At 35.4% G+C, this 13924-nt stretch overlaps 1 protein-coding gene across 2 annotated transcripts in view; it reads right to left on the bottom strand.

The window, feature by feature from the left end:
• Positions 1-3525: 3525 nt before the first annotated feature.
• Positions 3526-13924, bottom strand: part of AKAP6 (A-kinase anchoring protein 6) — a 235736-nt gene continuing 225337 nt past the window's right edge. For both annotated transcript variants that reach the window (XM_050897696.1, XM_050897697.1), the window contains exons 12-13: positions 9625-13100; positions 3526-4474 (exon numbers count right to left, since the gene is read on the bottom strand). In XM_050897696.1, the coding sequence (XP_050753653.1) occupies positions 9666-13100 (3435 nt within the window). In that variant the 3' untranslated portion in view covers positions 3526-4474; positions 9625-9665. The remainder of the gene's footprint in view (positions 4475-9624; positions 13101-13924) is intronic.

The following is a 13924-nucleotide window of genomic DNA, read 5'->3' as shown; positions in this document are numbered from 1 at the left end:
GGAAAATGCTACAACTGGATCCTTGCTGCATTTAAAACATCCTCACAGTAATTACAAGAAAGAGAAAAATCTTTAAAAAATGGCATGTGTTTTTAAAATTATTTTCACTTTCATTTTCAAACCCAGAATGTCACAGAGACATGAGCTTAACATAAGGCAGAGGTAAAAACATTTACTTGTTTAACTGTTCTTTTCATACCATATCGTTTCATTTTAAGCGTGATGTAATTCTGTACTTCTTGTAATTTTTAAGAATTAGTTTGACAGTAACTACAATATCCCAGTAATATTTGTACACTAAAATTACTGACTGACTTACACAATTCTAACTTCACTTTTAACTTAGCTTATTTCCCCACACCCCAGAAATGAAAGTAATACTACTTGCTATTGCATAGGAAATTCCATTTTTAAAGCACTGAAGCACTTAGAATTCATCCAGTGCACAGACCTAAGTGATGCCAAGTTCATTTATGGTCTAGTCCTTCAAAACATTTCTAAAATCAGGGATGAGCATGTATTTACCGAGCAAAGAGTAGTCACATGAAAAATGTAAGCGATTCAGGTTGGTAGAAAAGGTATAAAAGACGGGGTGAGTCTGAAAAATTAGAAGCACAGCACTGAAGGCAATAGATCAGATGTCATTTGTTGGCCAAAATCCCTCTCAAAGTGATGCTATTATTAGGAATAAGTTTGTAGAAACTTGTCAGTGAAGGAGATTGACTTGGCTAAGAACTTGACATCCCCGTTAATCCTCTTGAGCCAAGTATGAGTACAGTCTGGCCTAAACATTAATAACCCCTTTTCTGTGCACTGCAGCACAGAAACCTTTACAACATTGTTCCTGATGTCTTCAAGCCAAAAACACCCAAAGCAGCCCTTTTACCAGATACATTTTAGTCAAAATATGTTGTTTTCCTCAACACAGGGGAATTGGAATAAAACTCTAAAATATGTGACGTGGGAGGCTATGTCATCCGTGGATCCTGTCACCAAGGAGGAAGGTCAAGACGCCATCTAACTGACAGCGACTCTTTATTTGAGTTTATTTTGAAACAAACAGGAACTATTTCAATATCTTTGAATGTGTTTGTATGCTTACGTGTACCTATGTATACCATGAACAGCACAAACAACCATAAGGACATAGAGATGCCACCTAAATTTCTCTTACTGTAACAAAGGTGCAGAGGCACTATTCCATAAAAACTCTTTGACTTACCTTGGGAAAAAGACAAACAACCTTTAAGTGAGAAACACTGGGGACATGGTTTACAAGACTATCTGTATATAAAACTACTGTGATTACAAAACACCTTTTAAATTGTAGTTCCAGGCATGTGTTTTACCACCAGTGTTAGTGTGCATTCCCTTTGCTTAGAGCTGGAGAGCTCTGGCTGTCCGTGGAAGGAATGTGAAGCAGGCAGGAAAGGGAGATCCACGTGTCAGGGCCATTGCTGTCAAATGGCCTCCTCTCACATTGCAGATGTTGTTCAAGCATGAGCCAGGGAGTGTGTGGAATAAAAAGCAGCCTATGGAACTTTAGGTGGGGATAAATGCTGCAGAAAGCTTGCAGCATTCTTCTACACCACAAGAGAGAGAATTTCACCAGCAGGGAACAGGATCTATACAGGAATCTATGTATGGGCTGATCTTAGAGGTAATATTGGCACAGCAACATTAATTTTACACTATACCAATATTTTTCTTTAGGCAGTTAGCACTAGAACTTCTTGCCAGTTGCAGGCACAATTTGGCCATAAGCATATGACTTGCGCTAACACATGAACAAATCCTGTAGAGTATATGTCAGAAATTTCTTTTCCTTTAGAAATCAATTCTTATTGACAACGAAGTCCAATGTATTCTGAGAAGGAAAATAAAAAAGGGTAAAGCTTCTAACCATGCCAAAAAAGGAACAGTTGATAATGATGGGTCTTGCATCACAGTCATAAAAGCGATGACTTTATCTCATGAGACCAAATAATATAGATCCGGGAATACTAGTTAAATTAAAATGTTCAGCATCTCTCAGAAAGGAACCACAGAAATTTGAGTTGTGATCATATAATATTCCAGATATTGTATGATGAATATGTGGTTTATTGATTTGACAAGTACTACTATTTTCCCCCAGGAAAAAAGTGAATTTGTGGCAAATGGCCTAATAGAACGGTACAAGTAATTGATGGAGTTCTGCACAGTCTGTTGGGTGAGGTGACAGATCTGAGAAGCCTCTGACTTATTAGTTTTCCTGTCATAATACTGTAAGGTATGACTATAGTCAAAGTAAGTTTAAAAAAATACAACATAAACCAGAAAATGGTAGGGAGAAAAAAAGAATTATTCCAAACTTAATTCCCATGTCAAGACCATTTAAAAAATCATGCTTGAAATAACTCATAAATGAACATAATTGTCACTGTAAATATTTTACTAAAGTTAGGAGTAATATTCCAAATTACTTTATGTATATTTAAAAAAATATTTCAAATATATTAAAGTGATCTTTAGCTATATAGTTATACATTTTAGGTAATTATAGGTTAACCTATTAGATTTGTACATGATAGAAGATATGTGAGAGCAGAAAACTTCACAGATTCAAAAGGCTCTCTTAATAATTACTACTTCTTATTTACCCTTTTCTTTAAGCTAAGAGTTGTTTCTGCTGCCCTACCCACATCAGAGCCTACCCAAGGCTACGCAGTGGAAATTTAAATTGAGAGATAAATAATTTGCCTCTTGCACTAATAGAAAGCTGTTAATAATTTGGAAAACATGAGGTTTTTTTAAATACCTGTTCCTTCAGTGTTGTATGAATATATCAGCTGGTCAGTATAGTTCCTCTAAGCTACTAGCTAAGCTTGTCAAACTGATGCACATTTTTTAAAGGAAGAAGAATGTTGAAGCTTTTTGTAAAAACATTTATATACTTGGAAAATAATGATTAAAGGTGGTATGAGAGAGCATTCCTTGCCTTTTAGTGTTCCTGACATCCCTTCCCAATAGAGTTTTTAGGAGATAAATGCCATGTTTGCAGAGATAGGTTATAAAGCTATCTATCTGGCTTGTTTTGGCCACCCAATACAGCTTTAGCACAAGATAAAAACATTTAAAATGTACAGTCTAAGTCACTGAAACAGCCAACTCTAAAAGTGTAATATATATAAAGCTTATTCAATATAATTATGTAAATGAATGAAATTTCAAGAATCAGACAACAAACTGACAAAGACAAGATCTGCTATAAAGGTGTGCCTGATCATTGCCACCACTGCCATTGGGAGTGTATTACTTTAAACTGCTAAATATTTGTCCTTGTTTGGTCCAAAAGACCTGCAGAATCTTTAATGAAGAAGTTATTTACCTCTGAGCCAGGTAATACAAATCTTCACCAGCTATGGAATTGCATATCTCTAGGGAATATTTGCAAACAAAAACATACTCTTCTGTACTTTGATAAAGCATTCTGTTCTTGGAACGCAGGTAAAACAGATCACCAGTTCTGCTTTTTTTTTCCCCAATAAACTATGTTTATTATGCCAATTCTAATTACCATGCAATCTAATGGTTTTAAGGCTTATATTTTCCACATCACTGGACATCACAAACATGAAAGCATTTTATACTGTCATTATACATCAATGTTTGCACTTGGTTATACATATATACAGAAATTATTCACACATCTTAACCTTGCTATTTCCTCCTTTCAAACCAACATAATTTTACTGTGAAAGCAGCTTTTTAATAAATGGTATAAGAAATACAGCAAGGCACACATTTTTTAAAAACTTTTTTTCTCATTACCACCTCAAGAAGCATAAAAACCCAAAATGTTGTACTTAATTCAGTAGAATGTCAACAGTTCCTAATATACAACACCATGTAGTTGTTTCTTGAAGTGTTGCATAGATTAAATTTTAAAATTAAATAAATAAAATGCCATTTATTTTAATTGCTTAATTTTTAGATGTATTGAGTCAGGAGGGCTAATGACTTCTTTTTGCTGCAATCCAACAAAATTGTCACTTTAAAAGTAAAATAGTTTCAATAAACTTATGCATTATACATATAAATATTAAATTTGATACATAAAATAGAAGAGTACGGACAGGTACAGTTCTGAAAAGATGAACCAGACTGATCATGAATTCTGTGGAACTTCAAAACTTTGAAGAACAAAACCAGTGATAAGTAGTACAGAAGCATCCAATTTAGGAAGGGGAGGTCATTAGAGGTAGCTTGGGAGAGGAATCCATATGAAAGCAAATGGCCTCGCTACAATACAAAATGATCACTGAAATAGGACTAGCATATGCTGCCTGATCACAAAGCCAACATGGACAAATCACATTTGGAAAGAAAATTTGTCTTGGGAGTCAGTGTAATGAAAGGCAGTGATACAATGGAATTGGAGGTCATCCCAGGGTTTACAGGATGAACCTGCACCTGAATTGCAGCCAAGTTTCTAAAAGGAAACAAAAAAGTAATAGTAGGTTACAGAAAATGAAGTTTTATTTGCAAAACACAGCTCTTCCAGAACAATCATAGATAGTCATTAAATGGTCACATGCCAGAGCCTTTAATGCAGAAGCATACAGTAGGCAAACAATGACTTTTAACAGCCTGAGGTACAAGTTAGTGTAAAAAATTGTATTGATGTAGAGAAGTAATTGATTTTTGTAAAGACTTTGTTTCTCAAGAAACAAGGGAAGTCATCAAATCTGACCTTTTCCCTGGATCCTGTCCTCATCCTTACCTGCGAACTTACCTTCAGCACACTCAAAAGTGCACCGATCAATGAAAACATGGGAATTTTCAAAAGCCAAGCAACAAAAAGATCTACCCATCACTTATTTTAATATTTATGTAAACATATACAATAAGATTTCAATGGAGAGGAGGAAAGGATTGTCACAGAAGTGGCCCATGAATAGAATTGTCAGTGTCATCACTGTATTTTTCAATTGTAAATAGCTATTTAGACACTTCCAGTACCAGCAATGAGTTAAATTTTCATACTATAGAATTATCCAGCTCAGAGTTTAGGGTTAAACTATTCATCAAAGAGCACAGGCTTATGATGAGGATTATGAAGAAATAACTGTCAGAATACAGCTCAAAGATTAGTGCAAAGTACATCTCATAGGCATTTCCTAGGAGGCACTCCAGACATGCATTATGTGCCTTCCAAATTAAGCAGGAATATCTGGATCTATCCAGTTACCTTCTCCTTTGATCTTATTTGCTGTAACTGACCCCCCCCCCCCATTTATAGAAGAAATATACTTACACGAAAATAGTGAAAAGCTCAACAGTTTGTTTAGAAATTAATGAAGAAGTGATCTGAATAAAGGGGAAGATTGTATCAAAAGGTTTCTACAACTCTGGCATGAGTTTCACATATCTATAGTAAGAAAAGTCTCACTGATGGATTATGTCAAGTTTTAAAAAAATTATGTAATTCACAGACAATACAAGATTATCTGTTTATTCTATTTAATTTTTTTTAAAGTCAGCTACTGTAAGGAGCTAAAAAGTCAGACTGTTTTAAACTCTATAAAGAAACATTATAGTATCTACCTCCCTATAAAACCTCTAGGAAAAAAATGGTAAGCAAAGATTTAGATTATTCTTGTAGTTCCAGTCTCTAAAAGTAAATTATTACATATTAACTGTTGTGTAAACCTGTATATTATTTTTCTCCTGTAATGAATAATTAACTAATAGTCCTTTGCATTTATGTATCATCTTTTATCTGTGGATCTCAAAACACTTTTCAGTGAATAAATCATGCTTCACAGGTCCATTATTCTCATTATTTTGTTGCTAAAGAAACTGAGGCAAGGAAGGAATAAGTCATATAAAAAAATCTGTTGCTGAGCAGGAAATAACAGTCAGGCCTTCTGAGTACTAGTCCTGGGCTTCTCCTGGCTATAGTAAGTGGCAGGATATTCTGGCTAACACTGCAGCACTGTCAGATAAAACCAATTTAGTTTTCTTAAGCTCAAGTAAAATATTTTTTTCCCTAAATTAAGTTAAAACTTAAGTTTAAATTACAAATTCTGCACAAAAGGAAGGAAATAGCTTTTGGACTTACTTGTAAGAGCTAACAGATTACACAGAGAATTCTAACATATCCTCTAGAAAAGACTTTGGACACATCATATAAACCTCCTTAATGTATTGATCTCTACGCATATTGAATATGTGACTAAAAATTCCCATCCCATTGGTGAGTCATGGGTCACAGTGACAGCAGAAGATCGCATGATCTCATATACAGAAAGATAGTTCTTTCAAGCTGTCCCCTACTCGAGAAATAAAATAAGCATAGCTTTATGAGCACCTCTGTTGAAGAACGCTGTGTTGGCTCATACGAGAGACTAGTCAGTACTGACAGAGATATTTTTAAGCCTGCTTACAGAATTGTTATTATTTTCCCATAATGATCTTTTTTTTATAGCACACTGCTAAATAACAGGATTGCAACATTTGGCAAAAATATTTTTTTCACTATTACTTTTATTCTCCTGTACAGCCAAGGTAAATACTAAAACAGTATAAAATCAAACTACATTTGAAACTATGCCTTTTTCAGCTTTGAATTCTCAGTATACTTTTAAGGTACACATATACTACAGATTATTTTTCTCTAAGTATTGCAGCTACACATGGAATTACATATTTAAATGAGCTTACAGCACAGGTGCTACAGGAAAAATAATGGTGTTTGCCATTTATCTTTCAAATTAAATAATGTGTTTTTACATAGTAACTTTTTTCATAATACACTTATGGGAACAACATTTATCTGTCACATTTTAAAAGATGTATTAGTAATAAATGTAAATTACCTTTGGAAAATCAGTAATTAGCCTCATCAAAAAATAAACAATCTGCCACCAAAAAGATAATCTTTAGCATAGTTAAGTATAATAACTGTTATTTGAATAAGTTAACAAATTAGGATAGATTGCTTCTGTAATTCATTCCCCATAGCATGAGAGATGAAGTTAAAGCACCAAGCTTGTGAATGGGGGAAGGGAGCTCAGACTTTAGTGAAACCAAATCTAGCAGCTTGGTATTTTCATTTTTTGATGTACCAGAGATAAACTATATGTATCCTAGGGCTTTATTACTGGGAATAATACAGTACATAATTTCTATGGAAGCAATGCTATATGTATCAGTTAAGAACAGTATATCTTCCTAAACGTAAAAAGTGGGATGTAGTATGAAGGGCTTTGTTACCTTAAAAATATTTGTCAACCCCGGGTAAAAATTAAAACTATCACATAACCCTATTAAGTTGTTGCATACAGACTCTGCATTACATTTTATGGCATTGTGGGGCATTTATTAATATCTGCATCTTCCATGTCCAATCTTAGTCCTTACACCAACTGCATATTGTCATATCCCAGTCTTATGAAAAACACAGCTGGCTACTATGTAAGTAACGATGAAGTTCTGAAGAGTGAGGGAAAGTTTATACAGTATTTTGAGATCCTCAGAGGGAAAGTACTAATGAATTGAAAAGACATGTTATTATCTTCATCAGTGAAAGAATAAGAACAAGAATAAAATCACACTCACTATAGTAAGTATTCTTCCTCAAATTAATATTATAAAAATGAGTGAAAAAAATAAGAAAACTAATAAAACAGTAATTTAGGAAAAGTTTATGTTTACATAATTATCACTCATCCACCTCAGACTTTTGTCATCATCTCAATTTCCAAATAGAGGCTTTCATACACACATAATCCTTTTAATGTAATTCTAGAATATACAGTATCATCTATGAGTTTTGTAATTCCCAATTGATTTCCATTGCTTCTCCAGTTGTTTGGATGTGTCCTAGTATTAATTAATTGGCAATCAACAGGTCATGACAGCCTATTTCAAAGCCATTCAGGAAATATTGTGTTTGCTATGACGGTTCCAAGATAATGCATTATTCAAATAGATATGTGTCGAAAGAGATAGTGGCAAGCTATAGACTATTGCTGTCATAACCTAAAGACTTTGCTAGACATATTTATACATATGTGAATGTGCGAATGCTGGGTAAACTGCCAATATGTGCGAAAGAAAAGCCCAAAGCATAGTAATATAATATAGCAAAATCAGGAAATGCAGAACTTAGATATCTAATAGCAGCAAAGCAATCTATTTCATATAAATAGGCCCAGATCCTCTGCTACAGCTACATAGTTTGCAATAGGAGACTACTAGTGTTTTTTATGGGTAGTGATGAATAACAGCCTTTTCTCCTAGCCACATCATGGAATCATAGCATAACTTATGCTGGAAGGAAACTGGAACGTCATCTGGTCCAACCTCCTGCTCAAAGGAAGGCTATTTTCAAAGGCAGATCAGATTATTCAGGGCCACATCCACTTGAATTTTGAAAATCTCCAAGGATGGAGATTCCAGACTTCCCAGGGAAACCTAGTCCTGTGCTTAGCCTTGTGTTTTATTGGAAATTCCCTTGCTACAGCTTCTGGCAAGCAGTGGCATTTGGAATTGGAGTGGCATTTGGAGTTGCCATGTTGGCTCTGGTCTACTGGAGGAGTGTTTCCAAAGACTACTGGCATTCTATACAGCTATGCTCGTTTTTGGGTCACCAACCAACTAGTGAGACTCAAAGCAGCAGTGCTATGTGCTAGGAGCTGATCCAGAAGTTGCTTTGTAGATCTTCTTTTGTTGTTAAATATGCAGTTATTGTTAGACATTTATGTGAGGTCAGAAACTCCAGATCTGAAGCACTTTCAAACTTTGGAAGAGATCAGAGCCACTTTTTCACCTTAAGTTCCACCATCTTACTTATGTTGCAAAATGCTTACCACAAAATAGAACCAAAGCTTCCAGTACTGCTGTGTGGCTATCAGTTTCCATCTGTTTTGGTATTCAAGTCTTTATTCTACGTTATCCTCACATTATACTCTTTAATTATATTGCAAAGATTTCTTATTTTGGTAACCTCAACTTTTGGCCTAACATTGTGTTGTAATAATTGTGTTCTTAATAATGGCTTACTGAACTTAAATCATGGTAAACTGACATCAAGAGATGACTTATTACCTCTCTACTTACTCTCCAGTCTGCTTAGCCATTCTTCATGGCTTGTCTGGAAATATTGTAGAACTCCAACTCACTAGTCACCCAAAATTCTTGTAAAACCAGAAGTTCAGCTTCATCAAGTGCTTTTGAACACCTCATAAAGCCAGCTGACTGTGGAGAAGGGGATCAATGAGTAGAGCTGGTTTCTGGTTCCACAGCTCAGTTGAAGAGGGAAGAGGAGGCTGATATAGAAATACTACTTTTGAAGAATTCCCAAGTTCTGCAAGACAGCAGATTTGTTCCAGAAGGGAGCAGCTCCAGTCAGTGCAAAGCCAAAGGGCAAGAAGCAGTTAGTATTCACTGCATTTGTTGACCAGTGGCATGTAAATTGGGATTTTAGTGTAATCAAAACAAATGATATAGCACTATCATAAAACAGAAGCCCTGGATGGTGATTCATCTTCTTTCATTGCACAAAAATGTAAAAAAAAAAAAAAAGGGGGGGGGGGGAGTAAAAAAAAATGACTGTGTGACTTGTAGAGTACATACCTGTTTTTAGGATAATGTACGTGCCTGGAGAGGGTTACATTCTATCTGTGCATATTTATATGTCTTTCCTTATGAAGATTCAGGAGATTTTCTTCACAAGTAAGGGTTTTACTGTTCTGATGCAAAACATCCTTTTTCTGTGACTGGCCAGGCTTTAACTGAAACTCTATAGCTGAAGCCTCTTCAGAAGCAGCAACACATCCTTTGGGCTCTTCAGTTCCAGGTGATTTTCCTGTATTACTCTTTTTAGTGCTAAGCTCTGGAGAATTCTTTTCCAAACCTTCAGTTTGCCCGTCTGAAATCAGCAAATCATCAGCAGTATTTTTCAAATTGTTTGATGTACTTTGTTTGTTAGGACTGGGGACGTTTACATCATTGTCATCATCACATAAGAAAGATAAATCCCTACCTTCAGATGAAGTTTTAACTTCTTCGAATGACTCTAGAGTCACTTCATCTAGTGACTCTGGAGATGTTTCGGAAATAGTGTTAGAAATAGGTTGCTGCTGCTTAACTCGTGCTTCAGGAGTAGCATTAGAAATGGATTGCTGCTGCTCAACCCGTTCTTCCTCAGGACAGGCTTCAAAAAAGCATTCAATATTTTCTCTCTCATCTGTGAAGTCCAGTGGCACAGGAGTGCTGCTCTTTTCCTCTATGTATTTGATTACCTCTCCACAGTCACTATCATGAGAAGAAAGTGAAAGATAAGAATAGAAGTCCCCTTTTCTTAGCTGAATGGGTCTGTGAGAGTGTTCTAACACTTTTTCCTTGATCTGTGCTAATGAAGCTGGAGCAGATGACTCATATTCAGGTTGTGACTTACTTTTCAAAGCTGTTGATGCCATGTCTATTATCTCCCTCACAAAATTGTGTACTGAGCCATCTTCCATGTTTCTTTTATCAAAAGCAGCAGATTCACAGTTACAGCATGAATCAAGACCATTGGCTGAGGAGTTGCATTCTGCTTCATTGGATTTCAAGGCTGTACAGCAATCAGTAGATTTTTCAGTAATGCTTATTCTATGTTGTTGACCATTAGGTAAGGATGTTTGTAAAGCTATATCTTGTACGTCTACACAATTCATTTCCGAGGAAGATTCAAGACAAGGCTTTTTAGCAGGAGAGGAAGCAACAGAGTGACAATCAGGCTGAACATGACTTTGACATTCTTTTGGAGGGTTTCTGGATCCATCTGATGACAGAACAGTCTCCTTGCCATCCATATGTGAATCATCTGAACTGTCTGTGAACGCTTCACAGACACAACATTCATTTTCAGCTTCTCTGACATCAAGTGATGCATGAGTTTTGGGAGTTGCTGATGTTCTAACAAGACCTTCCTTTTGACTGCCAAGAGTATTTTCAACATTGCCATTCTCCATATCATCCACAAGCTGATCCTTTACAACCTGAGAGATATCTTTCATCAGGTGACTCTTTGTCCCTTTTTCACGATCGTGTGGAACATTCTTACTATTGCCATTATTTTCTGATATTTTCTGTACTGAACCATTCAATAGTGTTTCAATGCTTAATGTATCTGTGGCTTTTGATGTGTCATTACTAACTTCTTTAGTGCGCTGAATTTCATCACTGAGGTTACTTTTTCTCTTCTCCCTTGTCAAAGAAAATTTTGGTCTAATCCAAGTTTGGAGTTCATTTTTTATATAATCAAGTCCTGAAATTAAATTGCATTCTTCATAAATATCCTCATCAGTTGCTATACTGGAGTCATCATCTTCATCTTTGATACCTAGCTCTTCCTCAGTTAAGGTAAGGGTGGAACTTGAAAGCAAATCACTGTCATCTTCATCATCAGTACAAGCAGAAGTGCAGGAGACATTAACAATCATGCTGACATTGACATCGCTCTCATCAGCTACAGATCTATTAAGATGTTTTCTAAATGATGCATTTGAATCTGGTATTTTATTTCTGTGCAGTACAATGTCTTCAGAGCAGAGAGAAAGATCCTCACTGCTGCTGAGTTCAGTGAGAGAAGCTGCTGAGTCTTCGTTGATTGAGGATGCAATATCTAGAGACAGCTGTCCAGTGAAAGACATTTTTTGAGAGCTACTTTGGAGTGTTATATCAGAGATGCTGCGCTTTATCTTTTGATCTAAAGGACTCTGGATATTCTCTAAGCGATTCAAAAGATCTAATGTCCTTTTGCTGAGCTCTCCAACAGAATCACTGCTTGCACTTATGTCTCCTGAGCCATGATGACTAAAAAGATCTTCGTTGCTTTTGTAGGATGTCAGCCAGCTCTCCAAAGAGGTGCTTCGCTGAAGACCATCTCCACTTTTAAAAATACCTGAGCTGAACAAATCACCTACTACAGACAGAGATTCTAATGAAGAACTATGAGATAAAGTTGAAACCTGTCTTGTACTCTCTGTAACAGTTAATTTTCTTACAGTTTCTGCAGATTTACAGGAATTGGGATCTGATTCTCCAGGGATACTTGCCAGAGTATGGTCGTGAATAAACCCATCTGGTTGTGACTCTCCAGGCTTAATTTCAGATTTACCAGGTATTTTATCAAAACAAAAGCCATGAAACAAACTGCCCTCTGTATGTGTTTTTTCAATTTGCGACTGTTTCATTATCACTGGTAATTTGAATTTGGAGCCTTGAAGATATGAGTAATCATAAAATGTAAACACATCATGTTTTCCTTGCAATTCTTCTAGACAAACAGGGTTACACATGGTAATGCTGTCCAAATCCTCATCATTTTCACTTCCACAACATGCAGAAGGTGCCAACTGGAAATCATCTGAGAGACTAGCATGGTCGTCTTCATCTTGCTTTATTTTTTGTTTTATTACATCGACTATATCGTCCACTTGAGTTTCTGCATGCCCAATTTCAGAATTACTCTGAGTGCTTTCAATATCATTTAGCAAAAAAATTTCTGAATTATTTGTAGTTTCTGTATCACATTCACTCACTATTCCACTCTCACTCTCAGAATGCCTGCTTATATTTCCACTCTGATACATATAGTTACATGGTTTTGCCAATGTGGTCCCCCCTATTAGGTCTGTCAGGGATTTTGTAGATGAAAATGATGAGTCTTTACTAAGACTTTTGTTTAAAATGTTAGATTGTGTTACATTGGAGAGTTTGGATGTTTTTTTCAAAAAAGGCATGTGGTTTTTTCCTGATAATTCAATATTATGAAGACTATAGACCTGATAGATGTGAGGATTTGGAGGGGAAGTAATGCTGGGACAATAAAGAGGACTTCCACGGTCACTGATACTTTCGTCTTCATTCACATCATTATCACCACATTCTCCTGAAGCAGGCTTCTGGCTTAGATCATCCTTCCTGAGTTCCTGATCAGGATCACTTAAGTCTTCATGAATACTGATCAGCTTATTACTTATGTCAGTTTCATCCCATTCTAGGGCATCTTCACTTGGACCATTTAGATCCATCAAACTGGGATCAATAACGTTCAGAGGCTCCTGTAAAAAAAAAGTCAAAGATAAAAAATATTTACAGCTGCACTTTAAATGTGCTTCCACTGAAATAATATATGTAAATTAATGGGAGTAAAGTGCACTTTTGGAACAATGATCACTAATAGGCTTTTAATTTTGTTACATTTTGTGTACCATTAAAATGATCAATTAAAATGAAACCTATTATATTTTGCATGATTTTTTAGTCTTCTTAGGGTTTTTTTCTTATTTGCTGTCAAAATATAATACAGAAATTTGACTTTTCTTTAATAGAGATTAATTGTGGTTAGTAATTTTATATGTAAAGTTTTAACCATTCTGCAGAATCACATAGGAGTGTGTTAGTAAAAAACATGCGATTAGCGCTTTATTATTTTGGATAGATGAGAATCTCTCTTAGCCTGCTTAAGTTTAAAAGAGTTAAGATATAAAGGATTTATTAAAGGATTTTTGGAATGTTTACAACAAACTTTTGTGTTGTCAGCCTTAAAACAACAGATCTAATGCACTGGAAATCACAAGACTTGATGAATTTTTATTAGAATTTCTATTTATTCTTTACCTGGTAATAAAGACAGTACTAGTGACCAGTAAGTAAGACTAATGAATGTTAATATCTTCAGCTGTAAGAACAATCAATCAGTCTAATCAAATACTACATGAATTTCAAATATTGTCTGTGCTGACACCTTTCTCTGGGAAAGGGCTGATAAATAATTGAGCTAAAGTTAGTTTGCTTTTTTTAAGACTTTTGTAAATTTCCAGTAATATTTGCTATTATGACTCAGAACATATAGTATCAAGAATTGTTCCTTCTAGAAACACAT

This window comes from Gymnogyps californianus, chromosome 5 (genome assembly GCF_018139145.2).
Source record: "Gymnogyps californianus isolate 813 chromosome 5, ASM1813914v2, whole genome shotgun sequence".
NCBI lineage: Eukaryota > Metazoa > Chordata > Aves > Accipitriformes > Cathartidae > Gymnogyps > Gymnogyps californianus.
Note: the sequence above shows the minus strand (reverse complement) of the source record. Positions and strands in the feature narration are given on the sequence as shown.